The 18,840-nt window shown below is 39.3% G+C and overlaps 1 protein-coding gene across 1 annotated transcript in view; it reads right to left on the reverse strand.

The window, feature by feature from the left end:
- Positions 1–18,840, reverse strand: part of LOC139474145 (EF-hand calcium-binding domain-containing protein 6-like) — a 538,680-nt gene that overhangs the window by 303,411 nt on the left and 216,429 nt on the right. Inside the window, exon 5 of the mRNA XM_071257029.1 lies at positions 14,485–14,627. Within this exon, the coding sequence (XP_071113130.1) occupies positions 14,485–14,627 (143 nt within the window). The remainder of the gene's footprint in view (positions 1–14,484; positions 14,628–18,840) is intronic.

The following is an 18,840-nucleotide window of genomic DNA, read 5'->3' on the forward strand; positions in this document are numbered from 1 at the left end:
CTCATGTTTGACATACGTGCTGTCATGTTATGATAATATATTCCATTTTCTGAGGAGATTAGTAATGTGTATTTGATGATAAATATGCATACACAAATGGTTATCAATGTATCTTGTACAATCACAGCATGTACCATGTACATTAGATTCACGGTAAATACTATTTCAGCAAACCAATCATAGCACTATTATCACAGTTTCCACGAAAGGAAAAACACATCGAAATCAAACTTTACAGCACATCGTATCCATAAGCGGTGAACCCAAATGCAAAAAGGTATTGCTGTCATCATTTTAGAAGTGATGTCGATGTATTCAATAGTTGTATTATGTTTGTATCGCATGTACCATTGACAGAAACGCGGGCCAAGCTACCACATGTGAAACCGACCTAGACACAAATTGTTTGCAATATGGCGTCGACTGACATTAGGGGGCGTGGCCACACTTTTGAAATCATTTTTTGCGACAAAATGTGAAACAGTTAGGGCAAGTCATTCACACAGCCAGGTAGTTTGACCAATCACACATGACTCTTAGTAATTTCATATGAAAAAAACAGGTTTGGGCGAAACAGGCTAGCATGTAGGACAACTGGTAGACAAGAAATCGCGACACAGATAAGATGCGAACGTGCCCAGCATCATAAACAGAAAGACAATCTGCACTGTCGTTTCGTCTCTAGCGCCGTGCAAAATCGCCATGACACACAGTCAATAAACATATGTAATACTTGAACAAAAAACTTCCATTGCAGAATAAACGTTATAGTAGTCTTACGCCAATAACTGTACAGTGATGAAAAGTAAATCTTTCTGACCATTCTGATCAGATTTCCTTTTCAAATTGGCTGTATGATATTATAATAGTTACGTGTATGTGACATGGGTGCATAATAAACAAATCACCGTTATTCACATGAAGTGCAACATGGCAGAAAAAGGTCGAGAGGTGCGGTAACCACTTTACTAATCTCGCCATATTTCGCAATCCGTAGCACTGCATAAAATAAGAGTTACACAATATTAATGCTGAGAAGATTAGAGTGAACGTCAAAAATGGAATGGAATTATACTCTGTCGTTTTCTCATGTGTACCGACCATTCTGCCATTACCGATAGTCAATAAAAATATATGCTGAACTGCAAAAGAAACGTCATCATGGATAGATATATGAGAAACCTTATTTGTCCAAACACTGTAAAAATAATTTACTAAAAAGATGAATCTTGGCAAAACTGATCATCAAGGTTGAAATTAAAGAGTCAAATTTTCTTAAAGTGAAACACAAAACTAGTCTCTGAGAAAATGGCATCACAAGTCAGTATCCCGTGTGTCTGCCATGTGCATTGATGACTACCGTGCAACGTCGATACATGGAATGGATGAGGCGGTTGATGAAGGCCATAGGCACTTGAGCCCACACTTTGGGGAACGACTGACGCAGTTCAGCTGCAGATGTCAGCCTTGGTAGGACATCTTCAGCCGTCTTTGAATCTCATCCCACAGGTGCTCAATGGGATTTAAATAGGGACAGAGGGCAGGCCACTGCATGGTTCTGATGCCATTCTGCTGGAGGAAGGTTGATGAAGGCCATAGGCACTTGAGCCCACACTTTGGGGAACGACTGATGCAGTTCAGCTGCAGATGTTGGCCTTGGTAGGACGTCATTCAGCCGTCTTTGAATCTCATCCCACAGGTGCTCAATGGGATTTAAATAGGGACTGCGGGCAGGCCACTGCATGGTTCTGATGCCATTCTGCTGGAGGAAGTCTCTTGTTGCTCTCACAGTGTGGGCACGGGTGTTATCATGTTGAAACTCGTGGTTGCAGCCAGGGGTCCGGAAACCGTCATATGCGCCGGACATGTCCGATTGGGAATCTCAAATGTCCGGTTTAAAATATTGCTTACCGGACATTTAAATTTTTCTGTCCGGACATTTTAAAAAGTATTGTCAGGACATTCTTAAATTTTGACCGGACGTGATCAACAGTTAGGACTGAGCAGTTTCTGTCTGCAGTTGTAACACAATGAAGATTATCTACACTGACAAGCTTTGTTTGTTTTGATTGCTGTAAATACATTGTACCTACATGATAGTCCAATCGGTCATTCACTGTAATAGGCAATAAACTGAGTTGACACTGATTAATCGAGGATTAATTACTGAGAACATCTTGTTAATTTGAGTAAAATGTGTTTACAACTGTACATAAATACCTTGCATCATCGATGTACCTCATTATCCTCACAATGCTACGATATGTAACCTCAGACAAGAAGCGAAAGCGTGACGACAGCCAGTCGACCGATGCAAATCAGTCGAGCGGATCTGCCAAACACTCAAAGTCTCAATGATCATTTTGTAAGTCGTGGCTAAAGACTTTCACTTGGTTGACATACAGTGAGGATATGCAGATTTTATTGTTTTCAGTAGCTAGTCGTATATTGAATCTTGATTGACCGCCATTTTGCTTACTGTGATGATCGATATCAAATTTTTTTATGGTCAATAATTAAAACAGATGAAAAAAGTATTCAAATAACTGTTGCTATCAACGATATTTTAGTATTTATGATTATATTATCTGTCTTGTTTTTAAATAATCTTTAGTTTAAAAAAAAACTTTTCCCGTGGGATAATAGTCTCGATCCAAATGTTACAACGCGTACACTTGAGCAGACTCATGAATATTAATTAGACCGTTCACTACGTTAACAGATCGATATTATAACAGAAACAAACGTATGTTTTCCATATATATCTAAAATGATATTATTTGTTATTAATTGTCCGGTGAATAAAACAATTTAAATTGAAACAATTCATAATTCATCATATTATGAATACGTAACAACTTGTAATGTGTGTGTAAAAAGTTGTATTAAAATACGCTATTTGCAGGGGGCGTGGCCTAAATGCAAATGTCCGATTGGGATTTTAAATTTTCCGGACCCCTGGTTGCAGCTATGTGCCAAATGAGGTATGGTGTGTGGTCTCGAGACTTGATGAATGTTCCGAGTTGCTGTGACACCATTGCCTCTCCCTGGACCGATGTTCTGGAAGACCACAAGGCCGACCCTCTGTGCGAGGCCAATTCCACCCCACACCATGATGCTCTCTCGACAACACAAGCACCCGAATAACTTTCCCCACGGCGTCGCCAGACTCTCTCTCTCTTTCTTGAGATACAATACCGGTACTCATCTGAGAAGAAGACTCTTCTCCACTGCTGGTGGCGCCAATGCTGTTGCTGTGTTGCCCACTGAAGACGGTCCCGGCGATGACGTGGTGTCAGAATGGGTCCTCAGTGTGGCCTGTGACAGTGGAGTTGTCTGCTTGTCGATTGTCGACACACGGTGTCCGCACTAATGTGTCACTGGTGTGTCCCCATGATCTGTAGAGCAGTTTACGCAGTACTAACAAAGCGATCTAGAAGATGTTGTTGCACAATCTGACGATCCTGACATCGAGTGGTGACCCTTGGTCTTCCACTAAGTGGTCGGTCATCTGTAGTGTTGGTGGTCTGGTAATCATCCAAGGGCTTGGTGTCGCTGATTTCTTGTCAATCTAGGCATGTGGTAGCAATTCAACAACAGATAAATGTTATCCAATCTGGGTGGATTTTTATAGGTCAGGAAATGGGGGAATGCATGTGCATTTCAATTTGCAAGGAACTCACGTGCATCGGGTTACCATGGCCGTAGCCTTGATCGTTTGGGTGATCAGTTTTATTGTCATCTGTTTTGGGTTTTTTATCATCAAATTTCATTTTTCCGGACAAGGTAATGTATATTTTTAGAAACTTTGACAGATATTTAAATGACAACTTTTCATGTGTTACTTGGGGTGAAGTTTCTTTTGCAGTTCAGTATATGAAATGTGCAAATAAACTTGTTAGTAAAGGGATGAACAGAATTGTATTTAGGTGAATAAGTATACAGTTGTGAAGAACATGTCTTTCTGACCACTCAGATCATATTATTTCTTATGAACAAGGAATTTCTCTCAAAACATTTATGTGTATGTGACATGGGTGCATAATCAAAATTCTCCATCATTCGCTTGGTGTTAAAACATGGCAGAGAAGTGTGGTAGCCACTTTACTAATCTCGCCATATTGCATTGTATAAAGTATGAGTTGCACAATGTTAAAGCTAAGATGATTGGGGTGATGATGGTTATATTTTTTACTTTGCACACTCAGTGTTTGATATCAAACTTCACAGTTTAAAATGGGGCATTTTCTTGGGACCATATATGGTCCCTTGGCTCTATGCATTTGTGAAAAGTGAGGGACCATATATAGTCCCGTGGCACCAAGAGGGATAAAAGGTACATGACCCCATGGCCTCTCACCTGTGGTTTACTGATCCGCTCTCAAGTAAAAAAATGTGTTTTTGCTTGCTCTGCTTCTGCAATCTGTATAGTGTTTCTGAACACCTGTAACTTGGCTACCGCTGGTCCGATTTCGACCAAATTGTGTGTGTGTATGTAGACGATGATTGTGGATAGCCATGCCTAATTGTCTTTTACCACATAGCTTTGAAAACTACGGAGAGAGAAATGAAACATAATTCATGTTTAATAATCATCTGAAGCGCCACATAAATATTTGTTTTACCCCAATTTGTTGCCTTTCTGTTGATGCTAGAGCCATGTTTTTGAATGGACCTGTTATATAGACATATAGATTTAATGAAATAGTTCATGACCTTTGTGTACAATTTTCATGTAAACTGCGTTTGTATTTATCCGCTATGGACTGCCCACTTCAGATACAATATCCAAAACTAATTCTGCTGGTGGACCCGACCCGACCTCGTGGGAGATATGATGTTGTGTCCTGCTCTGGTGAACTGCAACTGTGTTTTACCGCAACTATATATTACCGATTTCAGTAGTGGCAGACAGACTGTACTTCATAATGCTAGTAGAAAAATTTTAAGAAAACGTCTGCGGAAAACAGACTATAGACACCACTAGTGTACACAAAATTATGTTGAGTCAGCTGTATAATGAAGTGACAAGAGCTGTTTCTACCAAAGTTGTAATCATAAACCCTGACAGGTAGGCCTAGTATATAAGGGTACAGAACTACAAATGGAATGCAGTGGTGCGTGAACAACAGTAATGGTATGGCGCTGGAATTGATATACTGGTACCAGGCAAGGCGCTCAGTAAACTGCATTGTCACCCAGGTTGTGTTTGGACTGTGTTTGGGCCAATTGCTGCTCTCGGCCAATACAAACTGTGAACACATCGTGCATAACCGTCTACACACTAATTTGCTTCACCCTGGTCTGAGGATAAGTGTTATGTATGTGAGTCCCCCAAATAAGAACAAAGGATAAGCTGCATCAACAACATGCGTGAGAGATGTGACGTCATTTGTGTTGCAGGTATTGGTGACAGTGTTCTCTGCAACAGTTGTTTAATAGCAAATAGAGACACCTCCCTTAACAATATCCACTGAAATGGTTGTTAAAAAGAAAATATATTACCATATGCAATGCATTTATGAAGAAGACATACATTTGAACCACATTGAAAAACAATCACCAAACCAATATTATTCTAGAAATTCATTCAGTTTTTGCAAGCAATAAACATCACATGGTTACAATCCAATCAGGAATCGACACTCAGGTACTAGCACACATGAATCTGTCTCCCTTACCTGGTATTTTTACCATTGTGATATTTTGTAAATATAATTTATACTACCCTTGAAGATCAGGGATAGAATTGGTCTCCAGCAACCCTTCAGCATGTCTTAAGAGGCAATAATGCTTGCCATAAAAGGCAATTAATGGGATCGGGTTGTCAGATTCGCGAACTTGGTTCTTCATGTCCTAATTGCCAATTGCTTACTTCTGACGACGTTTGCACAAGCAAACCCTTTGATGATTCGAACATGGTCGAGGTAGGAAATGGGCTTAGAACACCCTTTGACACTCTGGCATATGACAATTACATAGCGGAGATGTCCCACAAACGGCATCAACTTTTGACAGAGTTGATGCAAGCAAACCCTTTGAGGATTTGAACATGGTCAAGTAGTAGTATGCGGTCCCGTAAAGGTGTCACGGTAGGGGGGACAAGATCGTGGATAAAGGTGACGGCAAGGGTGGCACAGGATGCCGTAATAAGGCGCACGTCTCAATGAGGGAGGGTGTCGCAGAGATGTTAGCTGCCTCAGGATGTAAGGGGTATGTTGAGTTAAACGTTTCCTGGTTACTCATATGTAGGAGTTGAAGGATAAAGGTGATAAGGGACTGTGCTGTGAAAGTACAGGGCATTGTACAATCAAGGCAAAGAGGCAGAGAGGGTCCCAACCAGATTTGTTCCCGCGGCAGTGAGTACAAGGGATATATTCTGTAATTTGAGAAAAGTCATATTGATGTGACAAGCAAACAACAGGAAACGGGGGGCATAATGTAACTCAAAAACTTTTCGTTTTTTATGCCAGCAAACAATTACACAAACAGTCGAGAAAAGCAAAGCTTTAAAACACACAAACATGAGGTAAAACAAAATTAATAGATTACCCAGGCCAAATAAAAGAATTCAGAACACAAGACACGAAAGTATGTGGCCACATGGTGAATCAAAAATGGCAGATGGAACAACAATATGCCTGTAAATTACCATGACTAGAGCCACAAACGAGCGATAAAATGTTACAAAATACATATGGGAAGACCACAAAGGGCACAAAACATAAACAGAAGATAATATGATAGTAAAGGATGAATGTAGAAACACGCAATGTAGCATCTTTATACTACAGTACGTCCGTTCATGGAGGTGACAAAGCAGTAATGTGCTCTTATGTGACGTCATAGCTTCCAGGTCATGTGCCGACTGTGCAAGGGTGCTGGCAGTTACTGATTGGAACAACGTTTCTTTAGCAGCTGGACCTCAAATAGTTTGTCTTTCTGTCAAAAAAACAGCAGTAAGTGCATTAGGAGTAATGCAGGATAAGTTACAAAATTACCTAATGAGTCCATGTGACACTGCCCAAGACAGTTCTCCAGAGAGTAATAAAGTCAGTGTCTCTGAAATTGTAACGCTTGAAATTAAACACTGCATTGAATAATACTGTTGTACCAACTCTCTGAGGCACCCTCAGCTATATTTTAAGATATTATAAATTGTTCATAGTTCTTGAAAATAAAATTGTAATTAGTCTCCTGTGAATCCATCTCTTTGCTGACTAATTCCTCCAAGAAAACCAGCACACCATTTGGACGGTTTTATACATCCGAACTGAACCATAATAATTCTGCAACTCCTGGTAACTGTCACATTAGTGTCTAGCACCACCATAGGTCTTGTGTCTTCACTTCTCTTTGTCATTATTTCTTGTCTCATTTTAGTCTTTGTAACTTGTGTTTTAGTGTCTTTAGTGTTTAGTGTTTATTCCTCTGGTGGGGACATCAGCTTCACTGGTGTTTTCTCATGTGGAAATGAGAGTTGTCTTCTATTCCTTCTTAGGTCTTTACCTACCGAACATATGATGTAGGATCTGGGTGAATGATCCAGTTGTCTTACTAGTCCTCGGCTATCAAACCCATTATTTGTGAGAACTCACTTTGTCACCAGGTTCAATGGCAGGCAGCATCGGTCTTGTTGAAATACTGTCTTTGTTGACCTCTCAGTTCTAAAAGGAGTTTGAAGACACCAGATGCTTTTTTAGAGCAACAGGTGAAAATAGCTTGGATGACATAGGAGTTTCAGTTTTGGTTCTGTGTGACAGTAGTTGCTGTGTAGGCTTGTTCTCATGGTGTACTTGTCTGGTTGAGTATAGCAAAGAATAGGTCACTGCCATCTCGACCTGACTGTTCCAAAATTCACTTTGCAGACTGCACTTCCTTTTTCACTGGGACACCCCTGGAACACGCCAATTTCATAGCGGCCATGTCCGGTGACTATATTTTGACGGAGTTGGTACAAGCAAACCCTTTGAGGATTCGAACATGTTCAAGGTCGGATTCGAACATGGACGTTTGTGCACAGTGTCACTTGGAGCGCGCCATTGCTGCTTGCAGCTTTAATTAGGGCTCCCTGCCTACAAGGCAAGAGCCCTATTGTAATTGTTCGATTTATTTATGAGGGCTCCCTGCCTACTAGGCAAGAGCCCTATTGTTATTGTTAGATTTATTATTATTCCGGCGTATTTTGTTCCAATTGTAACTCAAAAACTACTGCTAAGAATCTCTTGAAAATTTGCACAAAGATACCTTAGCTCCTGAAGTGATGCCCACAAAAATCTCAAAACTCTAGACTCAATGACTAAGGGCAGATAACTCAAAACAACTTTAAAAATCACAATTTCAACAGCTAAAATCTCCGTCACGAAAGTTCCAATGACTTCGAAAAAATTCTTGAACAGGTTCGGAATCAGATGCCCAACAATTTCTCTACACATCCAATGTAGCGAAATTGCTTAGTTTAGCCTCCATATTGGATTAGGTGTTTTGGCACTATTTTTTACCAAATTTCTCAGTACTTGACTCCCAAAATCTCCTCAGCTCAAACTAACAGCTTAAAAGCTTCCAAACTCTCCATACTTTGTCTCCAAGTACCATACTACCAACTTCCGAGAAAACATACTTAGGTCAAAAGTCATGCGTTTTCCTGATACCTGATGTCCTGGCGATTCCAGAAAACCAAACCGTTTGTCTGTAGCTCAACGGACATCGGAGCTACAGAGTGTTAAAGAGGGAACTGTTTCACCCCCCCGTCCATAAACTTGCCATATAGCAAAACTCCAAACACTCGTAACTCCGAAACTACCTGTCCGATTTCGGCCAAATTTCGTGTGTGTACGTAGAATGGGGATGTCTGCTACCACGCCCAATTGTAGCGACATAGGAAATAAGACGACGGAGAGAGAAATTATGCGTAATTTATGTATAACAACATCTTTCAACATATTGCTCCAAACTAGATCATTCTATAACTGGCAGACTAGGCAGTCTTTAGTATCTACATGTGCAATTCGATATTGAAATGCAGTCACAAATCACAAATCCTACATACATCAAACTCTTATCTCACGTGTTTTGAAAATGTCATTTTGTAGGGGTGACAAAGGTGCTTTATGACACTTCAAACATTTTTTTAAAGTAAAAGACACTGAAAGAAGCAGCAGTAAAATTAAAAATAAGTCCCGTTCACTGCACTTCAATCGCCAGCAATAGTGTGTCCTCTTTGCGCTATACGCTACATTATTGTCGATAGACCAGTGATATGGGTTTATTTATAGAACAAACTACTGTCTGCAGTACGTGAGCTTTGTGTATAGTTTTAGGCTGTGGACTACAGAAATCAGTTACCAGGGTCAATGAGATACAGTGTTTATACAGCTGATGGATAACGCAAGCAGAAACAGACTATAGAAATATATTTACGTTTGCGCTCATATGTTCAACGGTTCTGCATAGAAAACAGTGAAGCTTGGAGTAAATAACGACATCGTATGTTTTGTTACGTGAAAGCTCATATCTGCATCAATTGGCGCGAATTCACAATACACATTGTCAACAGAGTTAAGCAAAGAACTGCGCATACATGTTTATTGGCCTCACAGCGTGTCAGCGTACCTCAGTCAAAAGAAAACAGTGCAACTTGGTATAATATATCGACATCGTAGTTTTTGTTTTCTGGAAGCTCAAATCTGCATTGGCGCGAATTCACAATACACGTTGTCAATAGAGTTAAGCAAACAAAGAATGGCGCATGCATGCTTATTGGCCGCACAGTGTGTCAGCGTACCTGAGTCCCAAGCGGCTGGGTCGGTCGGGTGCATATTGGAACATGATCCACGTGCACGGTAATGGTATTGCGAGATAGCGGTAGGCTATAGTGGGTTAAATAAGCTGTTGGTAGCAGGTTCATCCGAGAGCCGCGTGTGGGGTGCTTCAGTCAAAACATGACCTACATCCCGCCCGAGGTGTTACCTCCTTCATAATTGCAGCTCAGACTGAGGGATTTACGGTAGGTTTGTGATTGAAAGTTTGATATCGCTGAACTCTCCTATTAATGTACTATCTTTTAAACGCACTTGTCATAATTTTGTTACCACAACTTCAAGTAATAACAGACCGGTTATATGTTGTTCACTTCATGTATCCACTGTAGCGATTTCTATAGTCTGTTTCTGTATGAATTTTCTGCACGCTATATGTTGTACTCTCTGCCAGCGGGAAGCACGCAGTTTCGCGCACATGCACGTATGGAAGATACATCCAGATGTGTGTAAAACGCATAACAGAACCAGACACCTTGTACGACATGATGTATGGAGAGCATTAATGTTTTCAGCTGGATCTATATCAACATTGTATTTTTTGTTAGTTAGTGGTGCACGTGAAAGCTAATATCTGCATAGGCGCGAATTCACAATACACACTGTCATACATAGAGTTAAGCAAACAAAGAATTGCGGAATGCATGTCTATTGACTGCACAGTGTATCAGCTTGACTGAGGATGGGTAAATCGAATGCATATTGGAGTGTGAGCCAAGGTAGCGTGTAGCGAGACGCGCTAATTAAGCTCCCGGTAGATTGTGTTAAAGGCACAAACACTTATTCTTTCAGCCGGCACTGATAATAGGTAAAATAGAAGATAGGAGAGCAGTATAATACTCGGCTACAGATGTTGATACTGTTGTAGTGACGGGTAATGAAGGCTCCAGTTGCCAATGGGACGCATAGAGTTACCACCCTGAATAATGCCAAACTGTGCCAAAATGGACTGTTTGTCTCAGTCAAAACGGACAAGTTACATGTCACATAGTTAATAATGGCTATATTATAATTATACACAGTAATGCACACATCCTTCCAGATACCGGTAGTGACTTGTAAGTCAACAGGAAAAACGCCCTGTTTTAGAAGGTCCACACTTTTGAAGCTTCATAGGGCGCCAATTATGAATGACCATGACCTTGAATCATTGGTATCAAAGTAACACCACATGGTTTCTTGGAACGGATTTCCGCACTATCAAATTACCTTTTTATAATGCGAACCTGTTCATTGTTGAAAATTCCATTTTTTTCTGAGGCATCCCTGATATAATGCCAACTTTAGGAAGTATTATTTACCAATATCATAGATACCAGAAACCAGTCCCTTTGTTTACTCACTTTAGTGTTATGATCTCTATTGCGTTTACAGCTAATTTTCTTTTGAACTTTGATAACAAAAGCTTGGAAGACTGGGGTTTTCTTTGCTGATTGCTAGAATTGCTTCAACAAGAAGATGACAAGAGGTCACCGACATGTGTTGTTACAGTTAAGTAATGTCCCAAGCCATCTCATCCCTTAGCACGTGTCAAATGTCAAGATCCATTTCCTTCAAATTACAATAACATGTCACCAACACCCCTGCATGCTGGTATCATCCATCCTAAACAGGTCCAGAGCCAAAATGGACACTTTTTTCTTGGTCAAAACCGACCGATGAAATATCCTATTGGTAATCCAGATCATATTATAGTCGCACACAGTAGTGCACATATCCTTCCGCATATCGGAATGCACTTATATAACAACAGTAGAAAATGTCTTAATGGTAATAGATTATGATCATTAACAACTCAGTTTCAATGGTTTTTAGTACTCTGTATAACCAAAGTGCAATTTTGCAAAAGTACTTCTATGAATGGAGAACAGGATCCGCTGCTACTTATTACGATAGGGAGCCCGCCATCGCTGCTTGCAGCTATATTTATTATTTATTATTATTATTGAATATTTTGCTGATTTTTTTACCAGACCTTTCAAAACAACCGCTGGCTCGATTTTGTTCAAATTTTGTGTGTTTGTAGACTGTTGGACTAGTGCCTACCAAAAACCAAAGGCCGTAGGCCCAAAGGCCATGAGCAGATAACTGAAAAACAAGTATTTTTTGACGATATACTGTAAATCTTGAAATTAACGCAAGCGTGAATTAAATGCGAAAAATGCGAGTGGTCTTTGCTCGCATTTTTAAACATCGCATTTATATCTACAATAAGACATTTTTGATAGCAAAAATACCAACTTAGACATACGCTGATGTATTCCACGCCACTGTTTATTGAGCAGCACTTGTATATAAAGTATATTAACAATGTCATTCAAACACTAATTACATCCTGTGAATTGTCACTGCTGGGGTCAAGACAAGAGTTCTACTCACTTATGTCATCACTGATCACACCTGCAAGTCCAGACAGACGCCACCCTTTGTTCTTAGCGTCTGCATCAAGGGCCGACACGGGCCAGCATGCATGTATTGTTTTTGCAGAAGTACTTTACTCAGCGCTAATAAGCGGTGCTATTTGGTGTGTGATTGGATTAATGTAAGGTTGGATTAAGGTGAGGATTCTAAACCTGACTGAGGACATCTTTAAATAGAAATCCACTGATGCTTGAGAGGAGGGGGTGTAGCATTTTTGGCTAGGGTCCAGTGGTCGCATTCTTTTGGAGATGCATTAATTTCACGATTTACAGTATTTAGCCCTGCTGCTCCACAACCGTTTGTCCATTTACTTTCAAACCTTGCATGTATCTGCTGCTTCAGTTCCTTGATATTTTTTGTTCTTTGACTTTGGTCATTGATCACGTTTCGCTGCCATATTGGATTCACTGCATGAAATGCATTCAAACTTTCTGAGAATTGTCTCCATATATTACCCATCAAACTCTGTAAGCCGATTTTTGATATCTTTTTTAGTGACGACCCTATTGAATTTTGATTTTTGATGATTATTGGCACCGAAATTATACTTTAAAGATCATATCTTGTAAGGTTCTCCACAGAAACTATTGAAAGGTGACATATGTCCCTCATCTTTTGTGCTTGGTTGCATGCTGAAAGTAACACGGCTTGGTGGTAATATTTGCTTAATATTTGGGACACCCCTGGAACACACAAATTTCATAGCAGCGATGGAGTTGGTACAAGCAAACCCTATGAGGAATCGAACATGTTCAAGGTTGGAAATGGGTTTAGAACAGACTTGGACACCCCGGCACACGACAATTTCGTTGCTGCGATACCTTGCAAGTGGTGCCCACATTTGACAGATTTGGTACAAGTAAAAACCCTTTGAGGATTCGAACATGGACGTTTGTGTGCAGTGTTAGATGGAGCCCGACATTGCTGCTTGCAGCTTCTTTTTCAACTATAATCACCGCGCCTATCGTACTTGGTATGGCAGTAGCAGGCGGAGTCTCTGGACTGGCAGGAATAGCTCTTAAATTTATTTTTCGTAAGTTGCAAAAGAAAGCATTAAAAGATGACAGTATTCATATACTCGCGGAAGCAAAGTTGAATAGCACTGAGGATCAGCACTGACTGATTGCAAGATATCCAAGGAGGATTTTAGTGTTGTCAGAACTCACCAAATACAACGCAATGAAGGAGGAAATTCAATCAAATTCTCGTAAGACCAGTGATATTAGTGAAGACGAGAAAAGAAAGTTCACAGAACAGGGGAGACAACAAGCGAGTCAATTATTCCAAGCCAAAACCAAAGAACTGGCTGGAGATTATGAATGGATTGTTTTCTGGATACATCATTGTATCGCACACACTAAAAAATAAAAAATCATTTTAACAAATGCTTTCATAAGTCTATAATAATAGAGAATTACAAGCCACCAAAGGAAGAACTTGAAAAAGATATCAAAGCATTTATGCTCCGGGACAAAATTATTAAATGAGAGAATTACCACAAGGTATATGTTATATCAGGGATGTCAAACCATCCATATACGGTTATCTATTGTTTCCTTCCAATTTCGAAGAAGAGCATACAGTCTGGTCTCCTTGTAAAATGAACGAAGAACTCCTAGTCATGACGATTATTGAATTGCATGGCGTTTTTTGCATAAAAAATTACCTGTGTAGTATAAGTATTGGGGTATAAATCTGGCTCCAGTGGAGTTACGGTAGAACCCCCATTCCCTAGACTACTGCTCGTGTCAAGGAAACTACCTTCATAATGCCAACATCAACAGCTTGCCCTGGCTGTCGAGATCTCCCGATCTCAACCCAATCGAATACCTCTTGGATGAACTCGATCGACAGAATCCGTACACTTAAGCAGTCAGTGCCGAGGAGAGACAGAGCTGAGATTGCTCCCTGGGGCGGTCACACGACATACTGAATTTGCCACAACTTTGTGGCCTTATGTGACATGACAATGAACAGTTTTCATTGACAACATGTGACTATCGAGGTCCAAAATTACATATTTGTATTTATGTTATTAAATTAAATATATCAAGTTTATTAGGTACAATAAATTTACTAAAAGTCCACCTGTGCGTTTCTTTTTTTTTCAAAAGTGTAAAAACTTCAGACAATGCCAGGCAACCAAAATGGTGCCATTACTTGACAACATGAACTGTCACATGAAACTGTGTCTATAAACTGCATCAATCTCACCTCACACATTCATTAAAAGTTTATGTTTTACCTTGACAGAAGGTTGTCTAATTCATCAATGGTAATGGTGAATCCAAATTCACGTAGTACTCGTAGAAAATCAGTTCTGGAGATGAAACCATCTCCATTGAAGTCAAACAGCTCAAAGCCTGCACAGAGTGCCTGTTGTGTTATCTGAAAGAGATATTTTAATATGTAACTAATGAACAGTGGTCATGCAGTCAATATGATCAAGGTATGAAATGTCCCAGGCTCATGCTTACTGCTGTGCGGAATTATCAACGAACACTTATTTAATACGCAAATTGTGAGAGGCAAGTGCTACCAATGGGGCAGGACGTGCTTACTTTTTTCACAAACACCAGAAGCCATCACTTATTTTCAGTTATCCATACATATATAATTTTCACCACTAAATTGGGTTTTTCACCGAATGGAATGTTTTGGTGAATAATTGAGATTGGCTATTCTGCTGTGTTGACATGAAATATTTCCATGTAGAAATATCATAAAAAGCTCATAATATGAAAAAATTCCTCATTAGAAGTTGTTGGCGAAATCTACTTGTAAAATCTGGTTGTATACCTCAAGGGTCTGTCTGTATGTGCATGTGTGCACTAGTGTCTGTGACTCCTTGTATTAGTCCAGACTAATATAGGGCCAGCCCACTGAGAAATAATGCTGCAGTTCAATACCCCACTCAGACACAGTGCACTGACTACGAGCCGACCAGATTATGTTCTACCCCCATAATGCCAAGGGTCACAACAAGTACCATCTTCTAAAAAATGTTGGTATGGCATAGCCAGGGATTGAACCACTGACCTTCCAATCTCTGGGCAGACAGTCTATTCATGAGACCATCAAGGCAGTTATATGTATCTGTAATAGTTTGGATGTTTCTTTCCTGGTTCTAAAACGTACAAAAAAAGAGGAAAGAAAAACCCTTCTACTTGCCCTAAATTACAAATTGTATGAATTAATATTGAGTCTGATGTCATAGTTTTATTGTGATATAACATTTATACTAAGTTTTCATATAATAATTAGATCCACAGCAAGCGCTTTTACAAGTTATCAATGTGGAACATTAAAACCAAAGTTTCATATGATTATAGTTTAGCAAGTAATACATTAATCAAGGTAAAATGCAGATACAAAATATCAGTAGCTTCAGTTATAGCTTTTTAGATAGATGCTAGCCTAAGGTAACAAGATCCCATCTCCCAGACATAATATCCAAAAAGACAAAAGACATATGTCTACATAGTCTTATAGATTGCCTTGTACTATTTTATTTTAAATAAATCTGTCATCACCTATGTTAGAATAACATTCAACAAATACTTCCATTTAGACTCATTAAGGATTAGCCCCATACAAGCTCATCTATAGTGATACCATAATCTCTTTCCAAGCACCCAATAAATATGTCAACAAGATTAGTGCTAGTCCAATTAAGTATTCCTCTCTGTCTAGCCATTCATTTACCATAGGGCACACCCCATTGTGTATCAACAACCAATCATATCCCTCTTTATTGTTTTAATTTATGTTAAATACATACAGCAGCCAAATGTTAAGCAGGAGGGGTTTCACGCTCAAACCAAGCAGACCTCTCGCCCATGTCCCAGAGGGTGGTACCGACTCTCTGCGACATCCACAGCTATATTTTTAAGATATTGTTCATTGTTCATGTAAATAAAATGTAATTAGTCTCTTTGACACTGGCTCTTTGCTGACAGAACAGAACGTTTCGTGTTGTGGTTCCTTCTGGTTTTACAATATCCGATGTTTTACTTCTTAGAAAGCAAAACTTGACTACTGAGCAGGTTTTATTTTTCAAAAGTGAAAACTGTCAACAGGTTTTACTTTTGAAAAGTAAAACCTACACCTAAGGTTTTCTCACCGGAAGACCTGCCCTAGGGTCATTGTGTGAAAATGAGCTGTATCGTAAACTACAGGCAAAATCTGCTATAGGTTTATAAATCAGAACAGAACCAGGGGTTGAAAAATACCATTGCACGACGCCCGTGCCAAGTATGGTTTAGATGTCGGACGAGTGATATACGTTCTCTAGCATGCACGTGGACAAGTAGAGCATACAAAATGAACTGGGTCAAGTTTCACAAGAATGTAATCATGAGATTATGTTCAGATATTTCATTGTCTAATATCTTGATAGTGTCACAGAATGCCTATCTAATTTGCATACAATTACACCAATCAACCAATGGGATTAATACGCTTCATTGTCAAGCAGAGAACTGGGCTTGTTTAATTGATAAATCGTAGTAACACTTCCATATATGGCACATGCTTCTTGGAAATTGAATGATGGACATGTAGCAGGGTACCTTTATCATATTCTTCCTAGTTACATCATTATTCATACACCATCATCATAATCATATATATGTTCAATGTTTGTATTGTCTACAGTTGAATGTCAGTATATAACTCTTTAAACAACTCAACACCCTTATTTTCAGTCTCTGGGAATCTCTCACCAGATCTTCCCCTTCAACCTTCTGTCTATCTTTAGACATTTTTTCACACCTGTAGGGTTTCCCTAAGTCTATTTATATCTTGCATTAAGCACTTCCTTTGATGCTTAATGCAATGTCTTCTAATTGGCCACCCTGGTCCTCTACAGGTAGGTAGCTTCCTTCCATACCTGACTTCCTCCTCACTTCATGTGCTGCTGTTGAGGAGGAAGGACATTTTCTTTTCTTCAGGTATGGAATGGCCACATTTCAATCTGTTTTAACCTGCTTCTGTCAGAAATTAATATCTATATTAGGGTGCTGAATTAAATTGAATAACATATATAATATCATTTAAAGTAATATTAAATTAGTAAATGGAATATTAATATTATAAAACTAGTTTGTAAAATAATTAACCACATAGTCCATTTTGGCCCATGTGCTTTTCAAGTGTTCTATAGTCTGATAGTTGTAATTAGCATTAAAGTTAGTTTTATCATAGTTATAAAATGGCTTTTGTACTTATATATTATTATATATTTAAGATAAATAATACCTGTAAATTTGCAAATATATGACTTCATGTGCTGCTGTTGAGGAGGAAGGATATTTACTTTTCTTCAGATATTTCTTCAACAGCAGCAACCCCCATTATAATAAACACATTATCATCATCTGCCTGTGTCTGTGTTCTCCAGTAGTATAGGTTATGATGGTTCTGCCGCAACTCCTCTGGAGCCGGATTTATATACCTATACCACCACTACAGGTGGCATTTTTTATGTGTAAATAACTATGCGATTCAACGATAGTCATGAGATTAAGTTAAATTGACTCTAGCTCACCACTACCTGGAGCCAATCAATGCTTCTATGATATAAATTTTTATAGGTAATAGGGGTTCTGGACCACTTCCACTGGAGCCAGATTTATATACCTATACTGCTACTACAGATGGACTTTTTTATGCCAAAATGATTATGCGATTCAATGATCGTCATAAGTCGTATTAAAAGAAATATCAATATTAATTAATAATGAATAAAATTTACTATAGCCCACGAGGATATTGGAAAGGTATAGGAGCAATAAAAAAATTAGCCACCGCGGCTAAGGTATCTAAAGATGAGGCCAAGGATTGGTTAAAGAAACAAGCGATGTGGCAAATATACTTACCAGCACCGCATTATATACTGAGGAAGAAGTTTGATATTTTTACAACGAATGAAGTTCATCAGGCTGACCTCTTGTTTCTTCCCCACAATAAGGTAGTGGATGTGGCTAGTCGATACAAAGAGGCTGAGCCATTAACCTCGAAAGATTCAACAGATGTAAATAATGCACTGAGTCGCATATATAAATGCGGACCACTAAAATGGCCTAAGCTATTTCAAGTAGATCCTGGTCACGAGTTTATGGGATCAATAACTAAACTCTTAACAAAGCACGATGTCGAAATCAGGCGTGGTGAAAGAGAGGCCAACTGTAGTCAAGCTATCGTCGAAAGATTTAACAGGACATTAGCGGAACGTTTGTTTGGCTATCAGTATGGGATCAAAATGAAATCTGAACGATTAAGATAAATCGAATGGGTGACACGATTATCAGCTGTTGTATCAGCGCTGAATAATGAAGTAACAAGATTAATAGGGAAGAAATCATCCGGTGTGATTAAAATGAAATCCGTGACTTCCGAATCTTCAGCACCGCGGAGAGGCAAAGAACAAAAACTTCCGGATAGAGTAAGCGTAAGATATTTATATCAGCCCAGTGAACTCGAAGGAGGCCTACGTCGCGCCACAGATCCGATTTGGTCTCTTAAGACATATAACATTAGTCGATTGGTTATGAAAGAAGGAGAGCCTATTTTTTATTATCTTAAAGATGGACCGGGCAGG

This window comes from Haliotis cracherodii, unplaced genomic scaffold (genome assembly GCF_022045235.1).
Source record: "Haliotis cracherodii isolate W230 unplaced genomic scaffold, xgHalCrac1.p SCAF_3, whole genome shotgun sequence".
Classification (NCBI taxonomy): Eukaryota; Metazoa; Mollusca; class Gastropoda; order Lepetellida; family Haliotidae; genus Haliotis; species Haliotis cracherodii.